Here is a 27,994-nt window from a genome sequence, read left to right as displayed (position 1 = left end):
CAGCAGGACGAGTGCAGGCAGCTCTGCTGCAGGAGCACATATTGTCATCCTTCGTGATTCACGGCTTTAGTCATGAGTTGCAACAGATGGATGAGACTAATCATCCACGAAGGTACGAACACACCCACACACATTAATTCACGGGCTCACGAGAAGTGGGGGGGCTTCCTCTGAGCTCTTACCCAGAGGAATGGCTAACAGAGACCGCTTCTGTTGAGTTTCACACTGCGGAAGTTATGTAATATTCCATAACACAAATACTAGAATTGGGACAGCCTGACTTGTCAACGTTGTGAAAGATACACAGCCCAAAGCAGCCTTGACCATAATACGCCTATCTTAATAACAATCTGTCGAGTATACACGTTTCTACTCTTACGATCTCTCTAATCTCCTAAAAAATTCTCCCTCCCACTCTCTAGCAAAGTGAAACTTCAGCGGACAGCCTCCTCAGGGCTGGAAGCCAGCCATCCCCATGTATTAAACACATCCTGATAACTAATGCATGTGCATTCTACTATGCCGTAGTACCTTCGGGTGTAACCCCACGTATTTTTCCAACTTCAGGTAAGAAAACGTTGTTTGCCACATGCGTTTTGTACATTTACAATGTTTATGTCAGCTTCTATGACAACCATAACGATGGGACAGTTGTAAGAGTTGTTTAGAAATTACGTCTGAACATTCACAAATCAGCGCCAAACGTTAATTTTGTTTGATTCTCGTCTGCAAGTTACGTGTATGTGAATGTTAGGTTTTAGTGCCGTATCCCATGGAATTTTAGTCAGCCAGAGAGGCTAGATGGAATGTGTTCTCACTACGGCGTTCTAATACGGAACAGAGCTCGGTTCTAGAACCGAACTGTATCACTCTTGAAACTTGAAGCTGCAGCCTGCAGTGATGTGTGCCAACTAGCTGAGGGCGAGAGGTAGTCTGTGTGTGTGTGTATGTGTGAGGAAGAGAGATCAGTGTGGAAGGAGAGTGGAATAAGTAACAGCTCCTACTTCTCAAGCTCAACTTCAAGGTCTTGAAACTTGCTGCAGAGTGCTGGTAGGGGATGAGAGAGGTAGCGAGGGTTGTGAGAGTGTGGATCTGGAAAGGGGTCTGTGTGAAGAGAGAAAAACAAATGTCCAAACAAATGAGTTGCCAGACTGGTTTGTTGAATTGGTACCAGCTGAGAAACTAGGGAACTGAGAACAGCCAGTGTGACTGGCTGGGAAGTGAGTCATGCTTTTAGAGTTAGTATTTGGTTTAGGGACGTGTTTGTTGATAGCTGGCCTGACAGGCTATGTGTGTGTGTGTGTGTGTTCAATACTTCTGAATGGAATTGTCTCCTCTATCTGATCTGTCCTCAGGATTGCAGATGTGTGTGTGGGTCTGACCGGGTGTTTGTGTGAGTGTACGTCTCAGAGTGTGTGTGTGTGTGTGTGTGTAGCTGAGTGATGGACAGAGAGGCAGAACTGCAGGGCTTGGAGGTGGAGGGCTCCTGGAGCCTTCTGGCATGGCTGGCCTCCTGTGTGATGGTGTTTGGGGGGGCACTGCCATACCTGCCCCAGTACCAGGAGATCCAGAGGAGCCACAACACCGAGGGCTTCTCCACACGCGTCTGCCTGGTGCTGCTCATAGCCAACATCCTCCGCATCTTCTTCTGGTGAGTCCTCGCTAGGTCATACCCGTCCTATAACCGTCCAATGGGAGATCAGGCTGTTTACACAGTGCTGAGATGAATACTGAGTCCTGATTCACCAGAGGGAGGTAACCCTGTTTCCCGAATGACCAGGGTGAGTTGATACTGTGACCTCATTAGCCCCTGTGATCGTATGTACCGTGTCTTCATTGGCCACTGTGAGTGGATACTGTGTTGGGATTGGTCAGCGTGAGTGCATACTGGGTCGTGATTGGCCCGCATGTGTGTTCCCCCCCCTGCAGGATAGGGAAGCAGTTTGAACTTCCCCTGCTGCTGCAGAGTGTTGTGATGATTGTCACCATGCTGTCCATGCTGCATCTCTGCTGCTCCATACAGAACAGCAACCGGGTCAGCACCAAGCAGCACCACCTCACAGGTGACAACAGCACGAACCCTGGCCCCTAACACAACCACCACGCAACCAAATTACAACCAAAACACAACCCCTGTGGACGCTGTACAACCAGCTGAAGTATGACTGGGTGCTGTAAACACTGTTAGAGGAAGTTGTTTCACTGTGGCAAAGCTTCACCTCTGGGCTCTAACCAAAAGAGGGGGCCATTGGAAATAGTATATTGTCTAGGTTTTTCTGTCGCTGTCTTCCTCCATCTCTCTCATTTATTGGATCCCTATCTACATTAGATGTTCCATTAGATTACATTTAAGCCTGAAGTCCTCTCAAATGATCTTCGATCTTATCTTTCATAATGAAGGTGTGTGTGTATGTGGAACGGACACAGTCTCTTGGTTGTCAGATAGAAGAGATTAGCCTATGCAGAGCATAGTGGTCTATTCGTGTGTGTGTTGGGGAGGAGGGGGGCTGTTACTGCCCAGGGTCAGCCTTCATTGAAAGGGTTTACTGCTGATTGGGTTTTCAGAGAGCTACCGTGTGATTGGCTCTGTGAACAGCCTGATGGAGATTCAATCTCTGTCTGCCTTTTTATGAGTCTGTGGGTGCGTGGCTGTACGAGATGATGGAATCTGGTCATATTCAGAGCATTTAGAGCAGAATGGTGTGATTGGACTTCTAAATCCCAGTGTCTAATTCATTTGTCACACTGATTGATGATGATGATAGACAAGCAGACAGAGCCTATTCCAGTTGGAGATATGACTGCAGTAAGGGAAGAGGACGACATTACTGTAGGACTTCTCTGTGTGTGTGTCACACAGTGTTCTCATCTGAATATATATAGGAGAGGTGTTTGACTTTAATTTCCTGCTGGCCCAGTCTGCATAGCCTCAGTCTAGATCAAGTAGTTAGTACAGGCTGCATACCCTCAGTCTAGATCAAGCAGCTAGTACAGGCTGCATAGCCTCAGTCTAGATCAAGCAGCTAGTACAGGCTGCATAGCCCCAGTCTAGAACAAGTAGTTAGTACAGGCTGCATAGCCCCCGTCTAGAACAAGTAGTTAGTACAGGCTGCATATCCCCAGTCTAGAACAAGTAGTTAGTACAGGCTGCATAGCCCCAGTCTAGAACAAGTAGTTAGTACAGGCTGCATAGCCCCAGTCTAGAACAAGTAGTTAGTACAGGCTGCATATCCCCAGAGGCGCAGACATAATCTGACCCTGGGAGTTGATTGACCAGACGGTTTAGTGACCGACAATCTCACACCAGACTGATTCCTGAAGGGCAAGCATGGACTCTGGTTACACATGGGATTGGTGAAGGACAGGAATAGACGGGAACATCCCCTCCCTTTCCTTCCCTCCTCTCCCTCTACTTAGTCCAGGGTTGTTTAAACATCCCCCTCCCATGTTCTGGGAGCTTCTGGATTCATTCTCAGCTGCCCCCATACACACATGCCCAAACACGCACATTGGTTACTCCGAGTAACAGACCCTCTCTCCGTCCAGATTTGTCTGAGACCCTGATATCACTGTGACCTACAGCAGCACCTGTCCCTGCCTGAACCCGTCAACTGTAGCTCACCCGTGGCACGTACACACACACACATACTTTTGACACGCGGGCATACACACACGCACACTCGTGGCACACACATACACGTTCATAGTACTCAGAGGACAGCGCCCATGGCACTCACTCACACACACACACACAGGCATAGCACACACACACATGAATTGATTAATACTAATCGCATTCACACACTGCTCTTGTTGTGTTTGTGCTGTTGTACTGTCCTCTGTTTTGTTTTGTCCTCTGTGGTGTGTAGCTGACAGGCAGGCAGTGACTTTACTGTGACTTCCACAGTGGGCTTCGGGCCCTGGGACACCACATTAACACCACTGCCCTGGTTGGAGGCTGGGGCTGGAGCTGGATACTGGAGAGGATGGCTGGAGGATAGGGATAGAAGCTGGAGAGGAGAGGGTTGGAGGCTGGGGCTGGGGCTGGATACTGGAGAGGATGGCTGGAGGATAGGGCTAGAAGCTGGAGAGGAGAGGGTTGGAGGCTGGGGCTGGGGCTGGATACTGGAGAGGATGGCTGGAGGATAGGGCTAGAAGCTGGAGAGGAGAGGGATGGAGGCTGGGGCTGGGAGACTGAGAGGAAAGGGATGGAATGCAATGAACCATGACCTCACACCAGGTCCCAAGGTGGTTGAGAAAACACTGTCTTTGTCAAGGAGAGTTCTCACACAGGAAACTGCATCTTACCAAAGCCAAGCTATGTTCGACAGACAGTCAGCCAGCCACTCGTCATTCGTTCAAGAGCATACTGCAAAGATTAAAATAAATCATAGTTGAGTGGAGGAAATGAGTGGTACCTCATTAGTGAGCAGGTCTCATACTCTACTCTATCTGTAAGACCTACAGCTCTCTCTAGTGGTCAGCTCTGACCCCTGCACCTGTCAGTCACATCAAAGGATTTTAGGACAGTGATAGTAGGACAATACTATTAGGACAATAGTAGTACAATTATAGGACTGTTATGGACACTAATGTTGTCTTGTTTGCCAGGTTGTTTTGTGTGTGTGTGTGTGTGTGTGTGTGTGTGTGTGAGAGAGAGAGAGAGAGATAGAGAGACACAATGCTGCAGTGCATGATGGTCCTAACACTCAGAGTTCCATGGTGGAGGGAGTATAACAGCGATTTAATAAGGTATACGAGCATGTGTGTGTATCAGTGTCCTCACTCTCATACACACTTTATTACTGCATCTCATTTGCATATCCAGGTATGTGTGTGTATGTGCACGTGTGTGTGTCTGCGTGTGTAATTAAAAAGCAAGCTAGCAGGAATTAAATTAGCAAGTCAAATGTCAAGCAGCGATGGCCTGTGCACTGCAGAAGCAAAATATGGAAATGTACTGAAACAGGAGAGGAGAGGAAGTAGTGTGTGTCTCAGTATCTGTGAGTGTGTGTGTTTGTGTGTATGTGTCAGAGTCCATGCGTGTTCCTGTGAGAGAGAGTATCAACCTGACTCAGACAGTAGTAGGGGTTCTATTTCTGTATTCATGCCTGTCTGGGGAAATACATGTTGTTATGGAACAGGACTGGGATGATGTCACCTCCACAGCGAGTGTCTCTCCTTGTCAGTCAGACTGTCTCTGCTGTGACAGTTGCCTCTAAACCTCCTAGTCCGAGGCTCCTCCAGCCTCTAAACCTCCTAGTCCGAGGCTCCTCCAGCCTCTAAACCTCCTAGTCCGAGGCTCCTTCAGCCTCTAAACCTCCTAGTCCGAGGCTCCTCCAGCCTCTAAACCTCCTAGTCCGAGGCTCCTCCAGCCTCTAAACCTCCTAGTCCGAGGCTCCTTCAGCCTCTAAACCTCCTAGTCCGAGGCTCCTCCAGCCTCTAAACCTCCTAGTCCGAGGCTCCTTCAGCCTCTAAACATCCTAGTCCGAGGCTCCTCCAGCCTCTAAACCTCCTAGTCCGAGGCTCCTTCAGCCTCTAAACCTCCTAGTCCGAGGCTCCTCCAGCCTCTAAACCTCCTAGTCCGAGGCTCCTCCAGCCTCTAAACCTCCTAGTCCGAGGCTCCTCCAGGCTCTAAACCTCCTAGTCCGAGGCTCCTCCAGCCTCTAAACCTCCTAGTCCGAGGCTCCTTCAGCCTCTACTCCTCCTAGTCCGAGGCTCCTCCAGCCTCTACACCTCCTTATACGAGGCTCCTTCAGCCTCTAAACCTCCTAGTCCGAGGCTCCTTCAGCCTCTAAAACTCCTAGTCCGAGGCTCCTTCAGCCTCTAAACCTCCTAGTCCGAGGCTCCTTCAGCCTCTACACCTCCTTATATGAGGCTCCTCCAGCCTCTACACCTCCTAGTCCAAAGCTCCTCCAGCCTCTAAACCTCCTTATAAGAGGCTCCTCCAGCCTCTACTCCTCTAGTCCGAGGCTCCTCCAGCCTCTAAACCTCCTTATACGAGGCTCCTCCAGCCTCTACTCCTCCTAGTCCGAGGCTCTCCTCAGCCAAAGAAACCTTCCAAGCTGAGGCCCAGCTCACAGGTCTCAAAACTCAGGGTTATTTGTAGACGAAAACGTCTAAACTATTCATAGTTTCATCTTTGATCCTGGTGTTCTGCTTGTGTCAGTCTGTCCCACTCTCCTCTGTAGAGTACCTCTATATCTTTCTAGCCCCCCCCCCATCTGTCTCTCACACAGCAGGAGTGACTGGAGTTCTAACCCTAGACCCTCAAGGTCCATTAGTAACTGGAGCCATCAAACAGCGAAGAAAGTGTTTCCTGCTTTACAAGCTTCAGCGTGAAAGGCAGACAACCATCTCTGGCCCTTCTCTCTTGGTACTCGGACAGAGAAGGAAGCCTGAGCCAGAGCTGGAAAGAAAGTGTGTGTGTGTGTGTGTGTTTACAGGGGGCATGGGGTTGGCTGTTGTTGTTGGTCTGCCCCTAGCCTCAGGAGCTTAACTGCTGAGTCATACATGGCTGGCGGATGCTCCGCCACATTTTCCATCGTGTGCAATGCACTCTGGGTGTTCCCCAAAGGCACCTGGTGTCCCCCAGCTCTCCTCTCATCAGCTGTGCTCTGCTCTCCTCCCATCTCTCCTCATCCACGTTCCTGACCTCGTCTCTCCCCCTCTTGCCATCTCTTACTTCTACTCCTCCTGTTCTCCGGACAGTTGAGGTCTGATACGAATGCCTCCTGCTGACTTCGCTGCCGTGGCAGTTTAATGGTGAAGCGTTGTGACCGAGCTGGAGACCTAGTCTCTATCTTCTCATTGATTAGCTCCTGCATTAACTCCCTGGCTTGCTGACTGTGACCTGACCAGTATGTGTGTATTTGGCCCCTTGAACCTGACATAGCATATATATAATTAGCTTTATTGGCACTACTGATCCCTTACACCACATCATTGGTCTGACCTCCAACCTGACTGAAGCAAGCTGGGAGGCACTTCTGTCCTCCTCCCAGAACGCCGGGATTCCAAACGCTCCCAGATCATCGGAGGAAGGATAATGTATTCCGTTGGCTGACAAAGAGGGAATGTGGAATGCACTGAACTAGGCACCTTCAAACCTGGCTCCTCACATGAAAGAACTCACCTATTGTCAGTGTGTCGGAATGGTGCAACTCCTTTTAATGCAGCATGGAGATGAGAGCAAGGCCCGGTTGGGGGCAGGGGGTGGTGGTGGCAGGGGGGGGGGGGTGGTGGTGGTGGTGGTGGGGGGCTCTGCAGCACTGTGAATGACACAGGGGGGAGTGTGCCAGGATCTGGCAGAGATGAGCCCAGAGTCCCAATACAGTACTTTACTGTACCTAAGTGTGGCACATTGCCTGGCTGGCTGGTTGGCTGTCTGGCTGGAAACCAGACCTCTGCTTAGGGAATCCCTGACTTTGCTGCAGTCTCTCTCGCTTTCTGTCTCTGTGATGCTGTGTCCTTGATTACACTTTGAAGCTTATTCAGCTTTATGTAACTGTTTTAAAAGCTGCTTTGTTCAGTTCTCTCCCTTTTCCTTCTCTCTCCCCGCGTCTTTGTTTCTCTCCATCCCCCCTGTCGTCTCTGTTTCGTGTCCCTTTCTTTCCCTCCAACCCTCTCTCTCTCTCTCTCTCTCTCTCTCTTTCTACCCTCCCTCCAAGGCTGCTGAGAAACTATATTCCAAAAATGTAGTTACCATTAAGTTGAGGGAAGTGAAGTTAAAACTGCTTTATTAGCATTGTCCTTCTACGTGCCCATATTTTCCTCCAGCAAGACTCCACCAGCAAGCTGGCTAGCTGGTTTAGACAAGGAGCTGATTGATTGGCTAATGGAAAGAACTTGCTGAGTGGTTTAGGGAGACGAGTAATAGGGAACAGGCAGTGTAACATTAGGATATCTGATGCTCCAGTCAGCAGAATGAACCAGACCAGAGAAGCAGATACCAGACCAGGCCAGAGTAGTGGAGCTCAGTGCTGGGTGACCTTGGATGAGGAGAAGGCAGAGTGGAGGGAGAATTAGCGTTACTGTGACAACAACCCCACACAGTACTGCAGGAGGAGGGCGGGGCAGTCACCAAACCCACACACACACACAGTTTAATCTGAGTGAAGGTGATCTTGTGTGATTGTGATCAGGGGAACAGCTGAAGCCCATAGCAGGTCTAGATAAGACAGGGTGACAAAGCGACAAGCAGGGCCCAGTCAATATGCGAATTATCACACACACAAAAGCTTCTACACACACACAAACCTGGACAAATACCCACGCAGATGTCCACCTCCCATAGTGCCTCTGCAACATCTTCATTAAGGCCTGAAATGCCTCCGGAGACAAATTATTCCACAGTCGTCTTTTAAATCTGTCCTACCATTCTTCTGTTGAGCATAATAATTGGTGCATGAGCTTTTGCCACTTTGTTCCAATTTTAGGACTTCTCAGCACCCAGTTAATTATTGCTTCTACTTGTATCTCCTTAGTATATTCCATGTCAAGCACAAGCTGAATAGTCAAAAATAGGTTACATTTGTGTTCAGGTGACCTCAGAGACATGCAGTTTGTAAATCAAACCGGAATTGTTTTCAGACTTCAACAGGAACTAAAGCATACCTAACTGACAAACCTGTACCTAATTTAGCCAGTGAGTAATTGGTCACGTGGGTTAGCTAGCTATCAAAACGTTGAATCTAAAAAGAGCGAATTGATAATGATAAATACAAGACTCAGTGAGTTGCGTAGGTTACGTGGAAGTACACCCATATTCAAGTCTTCGAAAATGGTTCGTTTTCGCCTCATATTTGAAGGAGCACATTCCACATATTGGAATGGAGACACAGAGACACAAACACTGCACCCTTATAAGGGCCGGAGTCTGGGGATCTGTTTAGCATGGGGGGGGAAGCACACATGCCTGGACGCACATACTGTACACACACTCACACACCCACACACACACCCACACACACACCCACCCACACACCCTCACACACACACACCCTCTCACACACACAGACATCAACAGAAGGCTTTCCGAGAAGAGATAAATTAGGTGTAAATAATAGATAATAAGGTAGACGACCATGTGTGTGTATCAGTCAGGGTAAGTTGAGCCATTTATCAGTCACAATGGAGTAGCTGGAGTGTGAAATGACCACCCAGACAGTTCTCAGTCTGCAGGGCAACTTGTACACACACACACACACACACATCCAGGGTCAGATTACATCATAGCACGCTGACCTTCTCTAATGACCACATGGAGTCTAATTTAAACTAATTAAAAGTCATTATTTGGATGTCCACTGACCTGGTTCCACCACTGTCTGCTATTCTCACAGGGCAGGTGTCTGTGTGTGTGTGTGTGTGTCTCAGTGCGCATCCCTGTATGTGTCTGTGCTTAGAGCGTGTGCCTGTGTAGGTGTGAGTGTATGTGCATACACGTGCCTGTGTGGGTGTGTGTATATATGTGTGTGTGTGTTTCAGTGTGTGTGTTTGTCTCCCTCTATACAGTAGGAGCCTCAGGCTCAGTGACCAGAACTCAGTGATGTAGGAGTCTGAAAAATGCTTCTGCTGTTGCTGGGAAGTTGCATCACAATGATACTTTCAGATAAACAGAGATAAAGAAGGAGAGAGGGAAGGAGAGACTAACTGACTAATCTCATGGGTCTTAAACCGTAGGGTTTGCCACAATATCTTTCTGCTGCTTTCTCTTTCACATTCTCTTTAGAATAGCACAATTAGGTTCGAACTGCATAGGCCTTTGGGCTGGTATAGCAATGTTTTATTTAGGATGGGGTACTTTTTGGTTCTGTCAGGCTTCACAGATTGGCTTCTCTCCCCTCCCCTCTTCTTCTTACCAGTGTTACGGCTGTAATTGAATCAGGGCTGCTCATATTTGCTTTGTATAATGAAGCTCTTCCTCTCTGCCACAGCCCTGGGACAATGCCGACCGGCACAGAGCTATGGGCATGAGAGCAGGCTCCACCTTTGCATGTGTGAGAGAGAGAGTTGGGAGGGGGGCAAAGACATTGCATGAGAGGTCAGAGACTATGTGATGAGTGGACACTTTCTGCTACTGCTGTATTATTTAAAAATAGCGAGCTAGAGAAGGGAAGAAAGAGACTGGGTAGAATCTCTGTGCAGCTTCATTAGAACATGTGTTTTCAAAACACAGAAACCTTCCCTTGCAGCACACACACACTCACACAAATACACACACACACACACACACACACACACACACACACACACACTCACACACACACTGCAGTAACCAGAACTGGACACCAGAGACACTGCTGTGGCAGATTATATGAAGCCCAATGGTTTGGAACAAATATTTTTCCATCCCCAGTTTTGGACCGTTCATATGCCCTTTAGAATGAAAGAAGGGGTTCTGATTTAGAATTTCACATCCAACCAACCACACACCGAGAATTTGTGGACAGACTATAGATCTGTGTATGTATATGTGTGTGTGTATGTATGTATGTATATGTGTGTGTGGGTGTGTTTTAGGCAGGGGTAATTGGGGTTTGGCATACTGTGGTCTCAACTGATAGGTATTATCCTGACTGTGGTGGACCCCGAGTCTGTCTGTCAGTCTGTCTGTCTGTTTCTCAGTCTGTCCACCTCTTTGTTTGCCTCTCGCTGTGTGACAAAACCAGTTCGGGTTAATTTCCCTCGAAAAGCAGAAAGAAGAAGTCGATTGACATTATTCATTTTGCCCGAGGACAAACACACACATAAACAGGAGACATTTCATTGACTGACTGCTCCGAGGTGGCTGGTCTGTGTTTTAGTGCTAGGAGGGGTTCATCTGTGAGGAAAGAAAAGAAAAAAATGTAAGAACGGCACCTTCTCCTCTCCTCCCAGTACACACCACACTGCAGGCCAGCCAGCACAAGGAGACACAGAAACGAGCGCGAGAGAAAGAGGGAGGGAGGGAGTGGGAGAGAACGAGGGAGTGAGGACGAGAAAGGGACGCTGGACGTGGAGGAGAAGTCAATTAGATCAAATCAAATGTGATCTGCATGTGCCTTTTTTATGCAAGCAGTCAAAGAGGGCTTCACGCACGCCCTTGGAGGTGAAGCGTGAGGGGAGGAAGGGAACAGGAGGGAGGGGAGACAGAAAGGACAGGAACAGACAGGATGAGAGAGAGAGAGAGAGAGAGAGAGAGAGAGAGAGAGAGAGCTATTTACGGGTGTGTTCCGTTGCATGTCAATGTTGCTGCTTCATTAAGACGCGCTCAAGGAGGATATACTGATAAAAGGACAGCAGTTAATAAAGGAGAGGAGGGTGCTTGGAGAGCAATCGAGAGAGGGATTTGTAGAAGAGAAAGAGGGGTAGGGAGGGGGGTGATATTGGGGCCCGCTCCACGTAGCAGTCCTCGCAGCAGCGATGCTGCTGTCAGCAGGTTTGTATTCTGAGTGTGTGGAGAGCAGCTTTATCTCTTTATGCTGCCTCGACCTCTGCCTCTATATGCCACCTCTGCCTCTATATGGTACCTCTGTTCCTACATGCTGCCCTTGCCGCTATGTGTGGCTTCTGCCTCCGTAGGCTGCCCTTGATTCTAAATGCTGCCTCTGCCTCTATATGTTACATCTGCCTCTATTTGCTGTCTCTGCCTCTAAAAGCTGCCCTTAATTTAAACCTCTCCATTCTGACTCGAACTCTACTTCTAAATGCTGCCTCTACCTCTTCATGCTGTCTCTACAGTACCTGTACAGTACCTGCTATCCTGCCTCTTCCACCAAATGCTGCCTCTACGTTTGCAACCAAAAGAATAGAAAGGAAAAAAAGAATGAGAGGAGTAAGGGTGTGTGTGTGTATGGGGGGGTGGAGAAGTAAGGGTGTGTGTGTGTGGGGGGGGTGGAGGAGTAAGGGTGTGTGTGTGTGGGGGGGGGGGTGGAGGAGTAAGGGTGTGTGTGTGTGGGGGGGGGGTGGAGGAGTAAGGGTGTGTGTGTGTGGGGGGGGGGTGGAGGAGTAAGGGTGTGTGTGTGTGGGGGGGGGGTGGAGGAGTAAGGGTGTGTGTGTGTGGGGGGGGGGGATGAATCAGCTTTTATTTGCAGGTTAAAGATGAGGTCCCGCAGAGAGGTTTAGTGAATAGGGTCTGTGTGTGTGTGTGTGTGTGTGTATTAGAGAGAGCCAGGCCTCTGTGCTGCTTCTATCAGTGTCAGCGTCTGTACAGATACACATTATTCATGCTCAGAGACCCACCGCACTGGCACTGGGGACACAGTCTGCTCCACAAGGACAGGCAGTGGATGTCTGTGTGTGTGTGTGTGTTAGACAGAGAGATTGCCATTGTGTTGTCACTCTCTTCTGTGTACGAGAGAGAGAGACAAAGAGAGAGAGAGAGAGAGAGACAGAGAGAGAGATTGTTGTATGTGTGTGTGTGCACGTGTGTTGCACACTACCTGCCTGTAATAAAGTCATTCATCATGATCAAACCACACGCTCCCCAGGCGACGTCTCACTTTACCTGTCCCAGAGTGCAGTGCGCTTGGCGGCGTGACAGGACCCAGGAGGTGTGTGTGTGTGTTTGGAGGTGTGTGTGTCACATGGCGCATTCCCTAGGTATGTTCTGCAGTTTCACGGTTCCTCTAGACAGGTGGGATGCTCAGTCAATGGAACCCAGAACCTAATGAGGGAACGTGGAACGCCGGGCCGATCCTTTAGTAGAACGTTTTGAGGAGGGTGTCTCTTTCCTCTCTCAGCTCTGCATTGTCAGTCAGAGTGTTCTCAGTTCATAGTGAGCTGGTTAGCCAGCCGGTGTCACACTGCTCCAATGTGATGGGGGGGGTGGGGGTGGGGGGGGGTGGGGGGAAGCCCTGCAGGAGTTCTCTGAGTATATGTGTGTGCAGGCACTCATTGAGTGTGTGTGTGTGCACCGGCTTTTTTGAGAGTGGCCAAGTGTGTGTCTGCAGGCTCTCTCTGTGTGCGTGCGTGTGTGTGCAGGCTCTGTGTGTGTGTGTGTGTGTGTGTGTGTGTGTGTGCAGGCTCTTTCTGGGTCTGTGTGTGTTTGCAGGCTCTCTCTGTGTGTGAGTGTGTGTGTGTGTGTGTGCAAGCTCTTTCTGTGTGTGTGTGCAGGCTCTTTCTGTGTGTGTGTGTGTGCAGGCTCTCTCTGAGTGTGTGTGTGTGTACCAGCACTCTCTAAGTGTGAAAGAATGTAAAAACAGTAGTGTAGTCATCCATCTCTGTTCTCCTCCCTCCCAGTCAGGGAAGGCTGTCCAGCTCCACTATATTGATCTGGCCTTCTCTCTCTGCTTGCTGAATTTCCATGCATCCTCTAATTAAATCGACACACACACACACACACTCCTGCCCTTTTTCTCTCTCATTTCTTTTCTCTTCCTCTCGTCTTTCCGACTTCCTCCCTGTCCCTATCTATCCATCTGTCTGTCCTCCTCTTTCTCTGTCCCCTGTCACTCACTCCCTTTTCCCTATATTATATACGTTTTCCTAATCTATACCCCCCCCCCCCCCTCCTTCCTCATGTGTCCCAGATCTGGACTTCCGGTACTTTTGGAGCTGGTCCGGGTTCGAGGACTACCTGCTGTTCTGCCTGGCCTTCACGGTGGTGTGTGCCCTGGTCACGCTGGTGCTGCTGGACTGGGTGGTGTTCGTGGAGGGTCTGGGTTCCCTGGCTCTGCTGTTCGAGGCCATGCTGGGCCTACCACAGCTGCTGCAGAACCTCCGCAACCGCTCCACGCGCGGGATGAGGTCCGTGGGATGCACACACGCGCAAAACACACACACCTCGTGTCCCCACACACACGCTTAGCTCTCACGCACTTTACATACAGCCCCCCCCTCCCCCCCGTTGCTCCGTCTGCACATCCCGCTGTGGACTCAGTCATGAGGATGTGTGTTGTTGTTTTACGTTGTTGACCAAATCCCCCAGAGCCCCATTACAGCGTATCTGCTTGAAACTTACACAGGGAGGTTTACTGTAACTGTGAAAGCTTCCTGTAGAGGAACTCTCCAGAAACTCTTGATGAACGAAAGATCGTGAGAGAGGAAGGGAGGGAGTCAGTGGGTTAGGGATTGAGCGAGTGAGTGAGTCTAGGTTGAATAATATTCAAGGTTCATTTGCCTTTGTCTGAGCAATTTCTGCAAAATTTGCAAAGTCTCATGGGTAATCAACAGATGTGTCTGCTCTTTTCTATATCGATCCAAGCAGTGAGTGAGAAAGTGAAGGAGTCAGTGAGGTGGGGAGAGAGGGACTGAATCAGGGGCGGGGGGGGGGGGGATCTAAATTACGTATAGATCGAAGTTTGTACACACACAGTACAAAAACGCATACAGTATATACAAACTCACATACAAACGCAGACACAAAACAAGCACGGTCAAACCCACATACACGTGGGGAGGATTGGTGAGACCGTCATCATGGCCTCGATCTTGAGGCTGGTGAAGCTTCTGTTGCTTAGCGCCAAGATTCCTCCGGGGAATGCTGGGAGAAGTGAACGCTTCCCTTGCTTACAGAAAGAACCGGAGCGATTACTCACTCAGGTCACCTGGCCAGACCTGTGTGTGTGTGTGTGTGTGTGTGTGTGTGTGCGAAAGAGACTGAAAACGACTTCCCATCGGCGCTAGAGTCCGAGGTGTGGCACTGTTTCTGCTGCCAGCCGGCTCCCAAAGGCAGCCATTAAGGACACAAGGACGGAACACAGTGACCTCGCAGCCCGTCCACACTGTGGTCTTCTGGGACACGTAGTGAGGACATGAGGTGTTGTGAGTGCTGTCTGTGGTGACCTGTGAACCGGGGCTGTGTGACCCTGCAGGGACACCGTCTCCCTGGGCTGGGAGGCGCCACACAGCAGGAACACTCACCTCGGCATTGGAAAGCAGCCTAGCTCACGAGGGACTGCTTGAGTGCATGCGTGTGTGTTAGTGTGTGCATTGTTTTGCTGGAAAAAAACCCCAGCTCAGGACTAATAGCATAGACCCTTGGGAATATAAGAATGACGTAAATGTACATGTTTGTGTGCGTGTGCGTGTTAAACTGTTGGAGAGGTGGCTCGTGCAGTGAGTGTCTGTGAGGTTTGATACACGTGGCGAGGCTGCACACTTGGGTTTGAGAGGGAAAGAGAGCGAGGGAAGGGAAAGAGAGAAGAGCGGGGGAGAGAGAGTGGAAGGAGAGCGAGGGAAGGGAAAGAGAGAAGAGCGGGGGAGAGAGAGTGGAAGGAGAGCGAGGGAAGGGAAAGAGAGAAGAGCGGGGGAGAGAGAGTGGAAGGAGAGCGAGGGAAGGGAAAGAGAGAAGAGCGGGGGAGAGAGAGTGGAAGGAGAGCGAGGGAAGGGAAAGAGAGAAGAGCGGGGGAGAGAGAGTGGAAGGAGAGCGAGGGAGAGAAAGAGAGAAGAGCGGGGGAGAGAGAGTGGAAGGAGAGCGAGGGAAGGGAAAGAGAGTAGAGCGGGGGAGAGAGAGTGGAAGGAGAGCGAGGGAAGGGAAAGAGAGAAGAGCGGGGGAGAAAGAGTGGAAGGAGAGCGAGGGAAGGGAAAGAGAGAAGAGCGGGGGAGAGAGAGTGGAAGGAGAGCGAGGGAAGGGAAAGAGAGAAAAGCGGGGGAGAGAGAGTGGAAGGAGAGCGAGGGAAGGGAAAGAGAGAAGAGCAGGGGAGAGAGAGTGGAAGGAGAGGGAGGGAGAGAAAGAGAGAAGAGCAGGGGAGAGAGAGTGGAAGGAGAGCGAGGGAGAGAAAGGTGAACTGCTGAAGAGTAATTGATCACAATGGGGCCCGTGATTGAGTAAGAGAAGCATGGTAAGGCTGTACTGCTGAGTTGGGAAAACCACTGAATTACTCACACCAGTCGGAGAGGAGAAGAGAGGGGGGAAGTGTGGGGGAGAGGAGAGAAGTGGGGAGGTGTGGAGAAAAGAGGGGTGAGAGAAGAGAGGAAAGGAGAGGTAGGTTCGGAAACTAGCTTCTCCACCGCCTCTCCTTCCTGCCTTCCCTTCATTTGGGAAAGATCATTTGTGTTTTTCTGACGGTTAATCACGTGCATGTTTCCTTCAGTCCGTTTTCGAAGATAAGCCTCTCTCACTCTCTCTCTCTCTCTCTTTCTGTCTCTCTCCAGCTCTTGCTCAATACAAACTACAATTACTACTCTCACATGACTCCCTCATCCCTCTCTCCATTTTTGTCCATCCATCCCACCAGTTATTGATCGATTTATCTCTTCATTCACCCTCTTTCTAAGCCAGCATTCTACTCAGTCTCTGGTGAGCGTCTGCTAAATGCATAAATGTAAATGTCAAATGTAAAGGTAAATGTAATGGTGAGGTGTGTGTGGAAATCGGTAGTGTGTGTGCGTGCGCATATGTGTGCGTGTAGGGAATACGCAGTTTTGCGACGAAGAGGATTAGACATAGGTGTCTGAGGAGAAATCTCATCACTCTCTCTCTCTTCATCCCTCCATCCCGCCATCCTCTCCACTTAGTCCTGATGAAGGTGTCAGGTTAGGAGGATCAATATAGGACGGGGTCGGCTCCAAGCAGAGCACTTCAGATAGAACGAGAGATGGAGAGAGAGAGATGGAGAATGGGGAGAAAGAAAGAAAGACAGAAAGAAAGAGAGAGAGAGAGAGAAAGAGGAGGATCGAGAGAGGGGGGAGGGAGGGAGAGACACAGGGATGAATTGAGAGAGGTGGAAAAAGAGAGTGAAAGTGAGAGAAAGAGAGAGATGGCAGGCAGAAGGTGGCCAGCAGTTCTGATCAATACTATAATGACGGTTGCTCCCAGTAGGGGCTCCCTGGCCCGGCTCAATTGTTTACTCAGTATTTCATTCATCTCCTGTCGATCCACGACGAGTGACATGACTGTCTAAGTGTGTGTGTGTGTGTGTGTGTGCGTGTGTGCGTGTGTGCGTGCGTGACAGACAGACAGAGAGGATGTTAGAAATTGCAGGAGAGAGCTGTTTGAGAACTATTGTGTGTGTGTGTCTGTATGCTGTATTTGTGTACTTCTCTGTGGGGCTGTCTGCCAACAGTGCAGACCAAACAAGCAGCATGTGTTTCTGTGTGTGTGTGTGTATGTGTGTGTATTTGTATGTTATGTGTGTGCGTGTGTAAGCTGATGATGAATGACCTCTAAGTGGTGTTGGGTCACCACAGTGTGCCTTGCTGATCTGTCTGCTCGTGAGTAGGTGCCCCGCCCCGCCCCGCCCCTAATGAGCTTGTTAATGATTCATCCTGGCTAATGATGCTGGCAGTCTCTGGAGCACAGACATTAGCAGAGGGGCAGAGGACATCTGCGAGGATAGGGAAGCGTGGGGTCGCCATCGGGAAAAAAGACACCTTTGAGAAGTGCATCGGAGAGGAGAGGAAGTGGAGTGTTTGAGAGAGAGAGAGAGAGAGAGAGAGTCAAGGAGAGGAGGGGTTAATGGAGAGCGAGAGAGATAGAGAGAGAGTCAAGGAGAGGAGTGTTTAATGGAGAGCGAGAGAGATAGAGAGAGAGTCAAGGAGAGGAGGGGTTAATGGAGAGCGAGAGAGATAGAGAGAGAGTCAAGGAGAGGAGTGTTTAATGGAGAGCGAGAGAGAGAGAGAGCGTAGCTTGTCCCCTGTCTGCCCCCAGGGGGCTCTGTGGAGGGGCTGCTCTCTGTTCCTCAGAGATAGTGGACCGCTCCAGTGTGGTGGTGGTGGGAGGAGGGGGGGGGGGCTGCAGGTGTGCAAGGAGAGCTGAAGGAGAGGCCGTCTGTTATAGACCCTCATGCCCCCCCCCCCTCGCTTTAGACAGGTTTATTCCCAGACCTCATCATCACTGACCTTACCTTACCTCTCTCTCTCTCTCTCTCTCCCTCTCTCTCTCTCTCTCTCTCCCCTCACTGTTGACAGGTGACTGATGCCTCCTCTCCTCTCAGCTCTGCCTAGATAACATACATAAACCCAGTCTGCATGAAGAGCTATAGGAACAGAATGACTGGAAAGGGGGGAGGCAAGAGGTGGGTAGGGTGGAGAAGAGGGAGGATGAGAGGAGGGGAAGGTGGAGGAGAGGAAGGTGGAGGAGAGGGTGGATGAGAGGAGGGGAAGGTGGAGGAGAGGAGGGGAAGGTGGAGGAGAGGGAGGAGGAGAGGAGGGGAAGGTGGAGGAAGGGAGGATGAGAGGAGGGGAAGGTGGAGGAGAGGGAGGATGAGAGGAGGGGAAGGTGGAGGAGAGGGTGGATGAGAGGAGGGGAAGGTGGATGAGAGGAGGGGAAGGTGGAGGAGAGGGAGGATGAGAGGAGGGGAAGGTGGAGGAGAGGGAGGATGAGAGGAGGGGAAGGTGGATGGGAGGAGAGGGAGGATGAGAGGAGGGGAAGGTGGAGGAGAGAGTGGATGAGAGGAGGGGAAGGTGGATGAAAGGAGGGGAAGGTGGAGGAGAGGGTGGATGAGAGGAGGGGAAGGTGGAGGAGAGGGTGGATGAGAGGAGGGGAAGGTGGATGAGAGGAGGGGAAGGTGGAGGAGAGGGTGAATGAGAGGAGGGGAAGGTGGAGGAGAGGGAGGATGAGAGGAGGGGAAGGTGGAGGAAGGGAGGATGAGAGGAGGGGAAGGTGGAGGAGAGGGAGGATGAGAGGAGGGGAAGGTGGAGGAGAGGAGGGGAAGGTGGAGGAGGGGTCAGGATGAGAGGAGGGAAGGAAAGTGGAGATGAGAGGAAAGAGCACCCACGCTTCATGAAGGAATTCAATTCATGCTTCAGTTTACTGGAGTGCAATTTATCAAGTTCTCTCTCCCCCCCTTTCTCCCCCAGTGTGAACATGGTGCTTCTGTGGGCTGCCGGAGATGTCTTCAAGACCAGCTACTTCGTGGTGAACGAGAGCCCGGTCCAGTTTGGGGTGTGCGGCGCCGTCCAGATCCTGATGGACGTGTCCATCCTCCTCCAGGTCGTCTACTACGGGCAGGAGCCGCGCGCCAAGTCGGGCTGAACACGACGACAGTTGCCAAGCCAACGGACATCCCGGACATCACACTGCCAACACAAGGGATGGTGAGTCCCCGGGTTACCAGAACCAGGCCTGGGGGCTGGGGGTCGACGGCTGGGGCGGCCCAGGCTCACGCTGAAGATACTGAACCAGTCAACTGTCTGTTCTCTCGATCCCGAATGAACCTACCATGTGCCTAACCTGTCCCCGCATATATGTTTTTTTTTATAAGATGGAAGATTCCAGACGTGTAGATGTGTGTGTTCTGTTCTCATCTATGTTTTGGTCTTCATGGGCTGTTTTGATAGGACTAGTTAGAGCAGGCAGAGGGGAAGGAGAGCGTGTGTGTGACGGGCACAGAGATGTGTGTGTGCATCATAACTCAGTCAGGCACCAGTACCATCAACTCTAAGAGCACCTTTTAATAGCAGCTCGTACCAGCAGCTTGACTAATGGCTGCTTCGCTCCACACCTCAGTGTGTTTTTAACATGAAATATCGACATGCACCAGGAATAAAAATGTGTCACAGTGTGTTTGTGTGTTGCGGGCAAGGGGAGTTGTGTCCTTCTGTTTGTGTGTGCACTGCGAGCGCGTGTGAGTGTGTGTGTGTAGTTGTGTGTTTGTAAGCGCTGCTTACAGCAGAAATTGGAAATTGATTTCAGCCATGGGCATCATCTGTGCCACTCCACTGCAGGGCAAGGCCAGGCGGTATACACACAGCAGTATATCAGCTGAACCAAGTGTCACATTTCTCTCTCTCTTATCTCTCTCTTTTCTCTCTCTCACACACACACTATCTCTCTCTCTCACTCTCTCACTATTTCTCTCGCGCTCTCTCTCTTTCTCTGTCTCTCACTCTGTCTCCCTCACTTCCTCTCTCTTTCTTTCTCAGCCCCCCATCACAGCTCTATCCCGTTATCCAGTGGGTCTGGTGTCACTCCTGGAGATGAGAGGGCAGCCTTACTGCCTGGCTCCCTTACAGACTGTTTGCTGTACTCGTTTCAATGCGTTCACATCCCAGGCTGTTTAAATGATTGTTTTACTTACCGACTCTCTCCAAAGGGTTTTCCCAAACAGCCACTCCAGACCGCAGATGTGACAAGGTTAGATAAAGACAAACACACTGTGGGGACAGTACCTTTCTACTGTGCCAAATGGCCTTCTCTGCAGTAATGACTCAAAGATGGTTGGCCACTGATACAGAGGGAACATTGGGACATGGACCTATCTAGAATAGGTTGGTCGTTCTCCAAGGCTCATTTAGTGTGTGTGTATGTGTGTGTGTGTGTGTAACACACCAGGTTTATTATCCAGTGCTCCCTGCTTCATTAAGTGTGGTTGCTCCACTGCCCACCATCATACACTCCAAGCTGTTACATTTGACCACCTTTCAAGATGGCAGCCAGTTGCTGGCTCTGATTGGATGTAAGTTGGAGGTGGGGTAAGTGTCTGTTTCTGTGGGTGTAAGTGTGTCACTGTGTGTATAGTTTGTGTGTGTGTTAGAATGTGCGTGTAATGAATGTGTGAATGTGTGTGTAATGTGTGAATGTGGTCGAGTGTGTGCCAGTCTTTGTATATGACAGTATGTGTGTGTGTTTGTGTGTGTGTGTGTGTGAACGTAGAGGTGTAGAAGTGTGGATTATCTCATGCAGCTATATTCAGAAGTGTTTAGCCAGGGGGCTGTAGTGTTCCGTCAGTCAGCCTAACTCTCAGCTCCAGGATGTACACCTCTGCTGTTCCTGTTGTCTGGTTCATTCTTCTGTTGTCTTGTTGTTTTGTTGAACTACTGGCCTGTCGTCTTCTTGTCCTGTGGTTTGGTTTTGTGGAGTTCCTTTGTTGAGATTACCTTCTCCACCTTTCCAACACGATGAACTGTACTATAATGAGAACAACCCACTGAGACACACGGGACATTCATCACGCCTCCGTACTGTCGCTAGAATGTTCCTCAGGCTCCTCCGCTGTAGCTGCTTATCTTTGGACGCTTATCACAACGATCCCCTTCGCTGCAGTCTAGCTGCTCACTTTGGCTGTGTGTGTGTGTGTGTGTGAGAGAGAGAGTGTGTGGAGACGTCTTTGCCCCGCCCCTGCTGTTAGAATGCAAGGAACGTCTTCGATGGTTCTCTTCGTGAGGACGTCGGTTCTCTTTCAGCCAGTCCACACAACAAAATGAGACGACTTTACAAGCACCATAATGAATGTTCACCTTTCAGAAATGTGTTGAAAAGCCAAGTTTACCTTTGTGAATAATTGATATGTTGAGTGCTTTTAAAAGTGTGCCAAAGTTACTCCTTGGGTAAAACTTGTTTCCTTATCCAACTGAACCAAAGATTTTTACCATGTTCTATCAAACCAACAATAAAGTTTGGAAATGTCAACCCCAAGACGAGCATTTGAGTTTTGCTTATAAGTTAAACTAAAGAGGGTACAATTTCTGGGGAAATTGTAGGGTGTGCTTGCTTGCGTCGGTTGCACAGGGGTCCGTTTTTGAATGACATTTTTACAACTGATATTTCTGTATATGTTATATAAAAATGCATACTTATTATTTATAAAGATTACATAGATTTAAAAGCATATTTTTTTTGCTGCTCATTTACAACTGAAAATACGAGTGAAGTGTAGAATGAAATAGATGTCTTCTCATTTCCCCTGCAAGAGGCAGCCTCATCGTTAAATCAAAACGAATACATTTGGCAGACCGGTGTAAAAATTGACCTAATCTCTATGACTTAAACGTCCTTTTAAGTTTTTCCCTTCTCGTGATATTTTCAAGCATTTAGCCTACTCGTTGCATTCAGTCATTAACAAAGAACCCCCTTTGAAGATTATTCTACGACGTTACCGGCAGGTAGAAGATGGAATCGCGATTCAAACAGTACCATCTGCTAACTGAAAATATGCCCCCCAAAACGTAAATAAGCTTGACATTTATTTAGTGGAAAATCGCTCATTCATAAAAAGCTCGCTGGTAGCGATCATTGTCAGTAACAACGCAAAGTGCGATATAGCCCTGTGTGGAGAAGCTGCCCCGGTAAATTGTACTACTACGGTACAGTACTAGACTACTGCTGTGTTCGTCTTGGTAGCGATTGCGTTGGTTGAATTGGATTTAACGTTCCGTTGTACGGTTTAGGCTGAAATTAATTATTTTCATGAACAGATTGACAAAGTTTAGGCTGTGGCAATGAAGTTCAGGTTAGTAGTTAGATAGACTTTTGATTTAAGTAAGGGGAGTGCCGAACATGTTCTGTCGCAGTTTGACTTCCTAAACAGCTGTGTAGATGTTTTTTTGTAGTGTCTCGCGTAGGCTACAGCGTTGCAGTGATACACTGGATTGAAACCACAGGTAATGATAATTTCAGTGACTGTGGCTAGCAAATTAGACACCGTTAGCTTCACTTTTCGCCACAAAAACTTAACTTGAGCCTAAACCATGCAACGGAACGTAAATCCCAATAGAAGCAACTCAATGGCTACCAAGACGAAACTTTTGACACCTAGGTTGTGTATGTAGGCCAAATATTGACTGAGTTTTAGGGGGGCCAAAAGAAATAAAAATAATAATATATATGTGAGAGAACAAAGGTTGTGCCCTTGCCGAAGGCAAAGCACACCCAATGAGGGTGTGGTGAAGAAGAGTTCAAAGTTCAGAATGCCACAACATTCTATATTTTAATAAAACACACAAAGCTTCACACAAAACACACGATTATCAAAGATCAGCCTTTCCATCTGTAGGCCTTTCCTCCCCTACTTGTTTTGCACTCCTGTTCTCCCAGTCATCATCATCCTCCTCTCCCTACCATCCTAAATGTGGATGATGCGAGGGGCGAGGATGAGGAGACATGATGAAGATTGTCATCACATATGGCTGATGCAGCATGGAGTCGCTCTAGTGGATGCTAATGCTGACTGTATTAGCCAGGAGGATGAAATATTCAGAATCTGCTAAGGTGCGTGTGCATGTGTGTGTACGGGTGAATGTGAAATATTCAGAGCTGGGAGAGGTGTGTGTAGATTATGTATGAGGTGCTGTAGTCCAGCCTCACTAATTTTGTTCACATGATCTCTGGGGACTCAGCAGAATCTTTGCTATCATCTTCCACTGGACCTGACAGGAATGGTGTGTGTGTGTGTGTGTGTGTGTGTGAGTGTGTGTGTGTGTGTGTGTGTGTGTGTGTGTGTGAGTGTGTGTGTGTGTGTGTGTGTGGTGGACCAAGTTGGTTCATGGCTGGCAGTGCTCCAATAGGAAGTTAATCCATCCAGAGCCAGATTGACCGACCAGATATCTGTCTAATCCCCTTCACAACCATGAAGAGAACAAAAAATCCACAAGCATCCAGCCAGCCATCTATCCCAGGGTCAGGCATTCAAACCAGGCAGTGCAATCAGTCTTCAGTCATCCAGGCAGGTGCAGCCTTCCCATAGGGTAACTCCTCCTCCTCCATCCATCCAGTCAGGCAGCCAAGCAGGCGGTCAAACCAGGCAGAGCGGTCGCATGATGGATGGCCTCATCTGGCTTCTGACCCAGGATCAGCAGGCAGTACGGGCAGGCATAGGATGGAGAGGACTGGTAGAGGACGTCATGGTTCTCTTTAATAACAGCAGATACTGTAACTATGGACAAACATATAGGGGCTGGCAGGGCAGGGCAACAGCTGAACTCTGCTAAATATAGACCACTGAAACAGCCTCTTAGCTTCTACATTCAGGGACATTCACATAAGAGGATGGTTCATGATGTAGAATATGCATTATATAACTAGTGTTCTGTTTACCACACCTGAGTTGAATGTTTTTGTGTGTAGAAATAGTAATGGCGGTGCGCTTGATTTGACGGACCCAGCGAAAAGGAAGCCAAGAAGCGCTCAAAGTATTAGCATGGTGTGTTGGACCCAGGCGAACTGTTTAGGCAAACCCAGCCTCCTCATGCAGGGAGAACCATCGCCATGGTCTTCTGGACTAAGCCTGAGGTCACATGTCTCCTGCCCTCACTTTTCATCTCTTCACCTCTTCAACTCTTCATCCATCCATCCAGCCTCCACTTTTCCCCTCCCTCCCTCCCTCCCTCCCTCCCTCCCTCCCTCCCTCCCTCCCTCCCTCCCTCCCTCCCTCCCTCCCTCCCTCCCTCCCTCCCTCCCTCCCTCCCTCCCTGCCTCCACCCCATCAACCATCCACCCGCCCACTCCTCCCTTCATCCACCCATCTTCCCCCCCCATCCTTCTCCTCAGCCCTCCGCACCCCCTATCCATCCATCACCACCCTAACCCAGGCGTGCTCTCTGTCCGCTCAGCACATACGCAGGAAGCTCCAGGAGGAGGAACGTCATCTCCAGCTCCTCTGGGGGATGTATGTGGCCGTTAACCAGCCGCCGTCAAGCGTCACACGTGGAAAGTCGTTCCGCCCCGGAGATGGTTGTGTGTTTATCTGTAGGTGTCGTGTTACGGAGAGTGGATTCCCTAGGCGGCAGTGCAGATGAAGGGATGGAAGTAAACTGATAAGTAATGAACAACCGGTCAGGAAGAACGCAGACAGGACAAAGGGAAGGATGGATGGAATTGGCTGCTGGGATGGACTAGCAGTAAAGAGGTCCTCAGTCTGTCTCTCTCTATCTCTTTCTCTATCTCTCTCCCTATAACTCACTCTCCTCTAGCAGTAGCTTTCTCTCTATCTCTCCGTCTTTCACACTTTCTCTTTTATTCTCACCATCTCATTGATGGTTTCACCCTCCTGTATAAAGACTCAAGGACTAGCAGATGACCTCTGTTCAGTATGCTGCCTTGTGATGAAGAGTGTTCTTTGTCTCTAGGTTCATCATGCGTAGCGTGACAGTACTGTGCTGTTCCCTGCCTCCCCTCTTTTTCAGCTGGCCCATCAAATCATCCCCTCCTCTCCTTCCCTGCCTCTCCTTTCCCCCCTCCCCTCCTCTCCTTCCCTGCCTCTCCTTTCCCCCCTCCCCTCCTCTCCTTCCCTGCCTCTCCTTTCCCCCCTCCTCTCCTCTCCTTCCCTGCCCTGCCTCTCTTCCTCTCTTTTCCTCTTCTATTCCCTTCCCTTTCCTCCTCCCCCCCTGCCCGCCTCCATCCTCCCTCGCTCATTCCCTCTCTCCGGTCTTAAGGACGTAAGACCAGGCTGAGAGGGCATCCTAACCAGCTGTCTCTCTCTGCCAGGACAAACATACACGGAGGTTACTCTGACAGAACACCTAGCAACATCTGCTGCCCCGAGATACAAAAGGGCAGGAGAGAGAGAGGGAGAGAGAGAGAGAGAACAAGTGGGAGAGAGAGGGACAGAGGGAGAGAGAGAGAGAGAACGAGTGGGAGAGACACGGAGAAAGACTGAAGACAGACTCTCTGGTCGTCGCGACACCCACCCCACCCCCCAGCACCACCCCCTGTCCTGCCTCCCCTGAACAATTAGCCCTGAATTAGATTGAGGTCATTTCCAAACAGTTCCCTGCTGAGATCAGGCCAGGCTATTGTGTGTGTTTTTGGTAACATTTTAATCAATTCTAATTTCCCTATTCTGGATTCTCTTTCTCTCCTTCCCTCGTTCATATTGAAATGGAAGCAGATCTAATCAGGTGGTTAAACAGACGAGAGGACCTCCATTGTGTAGTGGCTGACTCCTGTGTCCTCTCTCTGCCCCCAGATCATTATAATGAGCGCTATTCATGTGTGTGTGGGGGGCTGCAATCCCCCAACACTAGCCCCCCCCCGCGCGCCCCGTGTTCACACAAACAAGGGACGTTTGGGATGACGACACCTACATCACCATCACTGATATTGGTCATCAGTGTCCTGGGCTCTTCAGAGACCTGAGATCACTCCCCCCCCCCCCTCCCAACCCCTCCACCCCCAACCCCTCAATGACGAGATCAGGAGGGGGAGGCGAGGATGGGTTTGCAGGGTTGTTCGTGCTGCAAGGTAACCGTGGAAGGCGTTCGGGATTCTTGTGATTGTGGCCGAGACAAAGTGAGGACCCAGCCAGGCGTGTCCGGATCGCCTCCTCCTTCGTCGAGTTCGTTCAGGAGTTTAGTGACTGCAGCAGCCCTAATGAGATTAATGGAAGAGCGAAGTGGACGCAGGGCGACCCAGCCGCCTCTGACTGGCTCACGGTTTGACCTTGAGAGCAGTAGAACCAACGCTTCATAATGAAAAGAGGGGGGGGGGAGGGGGGTGCAAACAAAATAAGGATGAACTTAACCCTTGTGTTATCTTCGGGTCATTCTGACCCATCAGTCATTGTGACCCACCGTCGTATTGCGCCAACTTTACCACATACAAAAACAAAGTGAAGCATTTTCTTTTAACCGTTGGGCTGTCTCAGACCCCCCACATTGCGAAGGTTAAAAGAAAATTATTTTTATTTGTTTTTATATTGGGTAAAATTGGGTAAACACAACGATGGTTCGTCATGAACCTTTGGGTCATGTGACCCGAAGGCAGCACAAGGGTTAAGAGTGGAGAAGTGGAGTTCATGGGTCTCGGTCTTTAAACTCTCAGCCTGTCGAGTGCCACCTGAGACTGGGAGAGAGAGACACTTGAGAAGGCTTCTATTTGTGGAGGCAACAGGAGAGCAGAGCAGGGAGGAGGAAAGATACCCTGAGAAACCTGACACGAACACCAGTCATGTCCAGGCGGTCAGCAAAGTCCTACGGTGTGTGTGTGTGTGTGTGCGTGCGTGCGTGGATATACAATGTCACAGTATATTCTGGACGACTTCGAGGTCCAGCTGTGGTTTCTGTTGGTCACCTTAACACCCGCTCCGTGTTGTGTAGAAAGAAATTGGAAAGAGCATCCACACAGAGCAGTTAGTCAGTCACCCTGCCAGCCCGTCAGCCAATCAGTCATTCACCCGTTCAAGTCATTCGATCCTTCAGTCAGCCAGTCAACAGCAGTGGCTACCTCTCCTGTAACAACTGACTCCTGTCTGGCTGCTCGCATGTCTATTGACGTTACCATTAACTGGATTCAAGTTTAGAGCTCGTAAAATTGACTTTCAATTGTCAGTCCAGCCGTGCTGTCTATCCATTACTCCAGGGTGGGGCTCTGGGTGTGGGGCTCTGGGTGTGGGGCTCTGGGTGTGGGGCTCTGGGTGTGGGGCCCCCAGCGTGGGGCTCTGGGTGTGGGGCTCTGGGTGTGGGGCTCTGGGTGTGGGGCTCTGGGTGTGGGGCCCCCAGCGTGGGGCTCTGGGTGTGGGGCTCTGGGTGTGGGGCTCTGGGTGTGGGGCTCTGGGTGTGGGGCTCTGGGTGTGGGGCCCCCAGCGTGGGGCTCGGGGTGTGGGGCTCTGGGTGTGGGGCTCTGGGTGTGGGGCTCTGGGTGTGGGGCCCCCAGCGTGGGGCTCGGGGGAGGGTGGGGAGATGGTGGAGCTTGAGGCTACACGGAGCCCTAGGAATTGAACCGTTTCAGCGCGCTTAATCCAAATGAACGCAATTTCATTTGTCACAGACGGAACCAAAATGGATGATGTTTTGTGGGAAAGGGATTCGTGAAAAGCAGAGGTCATTTGTCAAGAATAAAGGCATGTCATTTTATTCCAGATAAGGCTGTTAGTCCTCCTTTTGGTACCCACTAACAGAGTGCCACCAGATGGTGAGCAGAGGATGACCAGGGGCTCTGTGGCGCCAGCAAACCCCTCGCTAACTTCATCATCCTCCTCCACAGGACCCAGTAATACCCTCACCTGCATGGCTGCTACACATACACTCTCCATCATGCACATACACACGCAGACACACACAGTCGCACACAGACAAATGGTCCAGACGTACTTAGGCAGACAGGCCGGCTGGCAGACAGGCAGGTAGAAAGACACCTCTCTCTCTCTCTCTCTCTTGACGGTGTTGAGGTGCATTGTCAGTACCCCTGCATTCCTCCCATGTCTGCTCGTTCTGCATTATTAACCAGCCACCTACAGGCCCAGACAGACAGACCCTCTCTTCTCCTCCGCTCTCCTCTTTACCTCCCCGCCTCTCCTCGACGTCTCCCTCATCTCCTCCTCCACTCCTCTCCTCTCTTCTCTCTGCGGGAGACGGTTTATTTTCTATTTTAAGGAAACGGTGCCCCGTCCATCCATCCCTCTCTCTTTCTCTC

The 27,994-nt window shown here is 50.1% G+C and overlaps 1 protein-coding gene across 4 annotated transcripts; it reads left to right on the top strand.

Annotated features, from left to right (window-relative positions):
- The first annotated feature begins 422 nt into the window (after nucleotides 1–422).
- Nucleotides 423–21,283, top strand: si:dkey-246g23.2 (solute carrier family 66 member 2). 4 transcript variants are annotated; one of them, XM_067234383.1, is made up of 5 exons: nucleotides 423–567; nucleotides 1,356–1,651; nucleotides 1,930–2,063; nucleotides 13,515–13,731; nucleotides 18,727–21,283. In XM_067234383.1, the coding sequence occupies exons 2-5, from the start codon at nucleotides 1,443–1,445 to the stop codon at nucleotides 18,899–18,901; spliced, it is 735 nt and encodes a 244-aa protein (XP_067090484.1). In that variant the 5' UTR covers nucleotides 423–567; nucleotides 1,356–1,442; the 3' UTR covers nucleotides 18,902–21,283. The 4 variants fall into 4 exon arrangements, with proteins under 4 accessions (XP_067090484.1, XP_067090482.1, XP_067090486.1 ...); XM_067234381.1 differs by lacking the exon at nucleotides 423–567 and adding an exon at nucleotides 983–1,050; XM_067234385.1 differs by lacking the exon at nucleotides 423–567 and adding an exon at nucleotides 1,054–1,066.
- Nucleotides 21,284–27,994: the final 6,711 nt, after the last annotated feature.

Source organism: Osmerus mordax, chromosome 4 (genome assembly GCF_038355195.1).
Source record: "Osmerus mordax isolate fOsmMor3 chromosome 4, fOsmMor3.pri, whole genome shotgun sequence".
NCBI lineage: Eukaryota > Metazoa > Chordata > Actinopteri > Osmeriformes > Osmeridae > Osmerus > Osmerus mordax.
Note: the sequence above shows the minus strand (reverse complement) of the source record. Positions and strands in the feature narration are given on the sequence as shown.

What these genes read in the sequence shown, in the direction of transcription:
- si:dkey-246g23.2 (XM_067234383.1), top strand. Translation starts at nt 1,443, where the DNA reads ATGGACAGAGAGGCAGAACTGCAGGGCTTGGAGGTGGAGGGCTCCTGG. An exon ending in CAAGCAGCACCACCTCACAG is followed by an intron (nt 2,064 to 13,514) that starts GTGACAACAGCA and finishes CATGTGTCCCAG; the next exon opens with ATCTGGACTTCCGGTACTTT. An exon ending in CGCTCCACGCGCGGGATGAG is followed by an intron (nt 13,732 to 18,726) that starts GTCCGTGGGATG and finishes TTTCTCCCCCAG; the next exon opens with TGTGAACATGGTGCTTCTGT.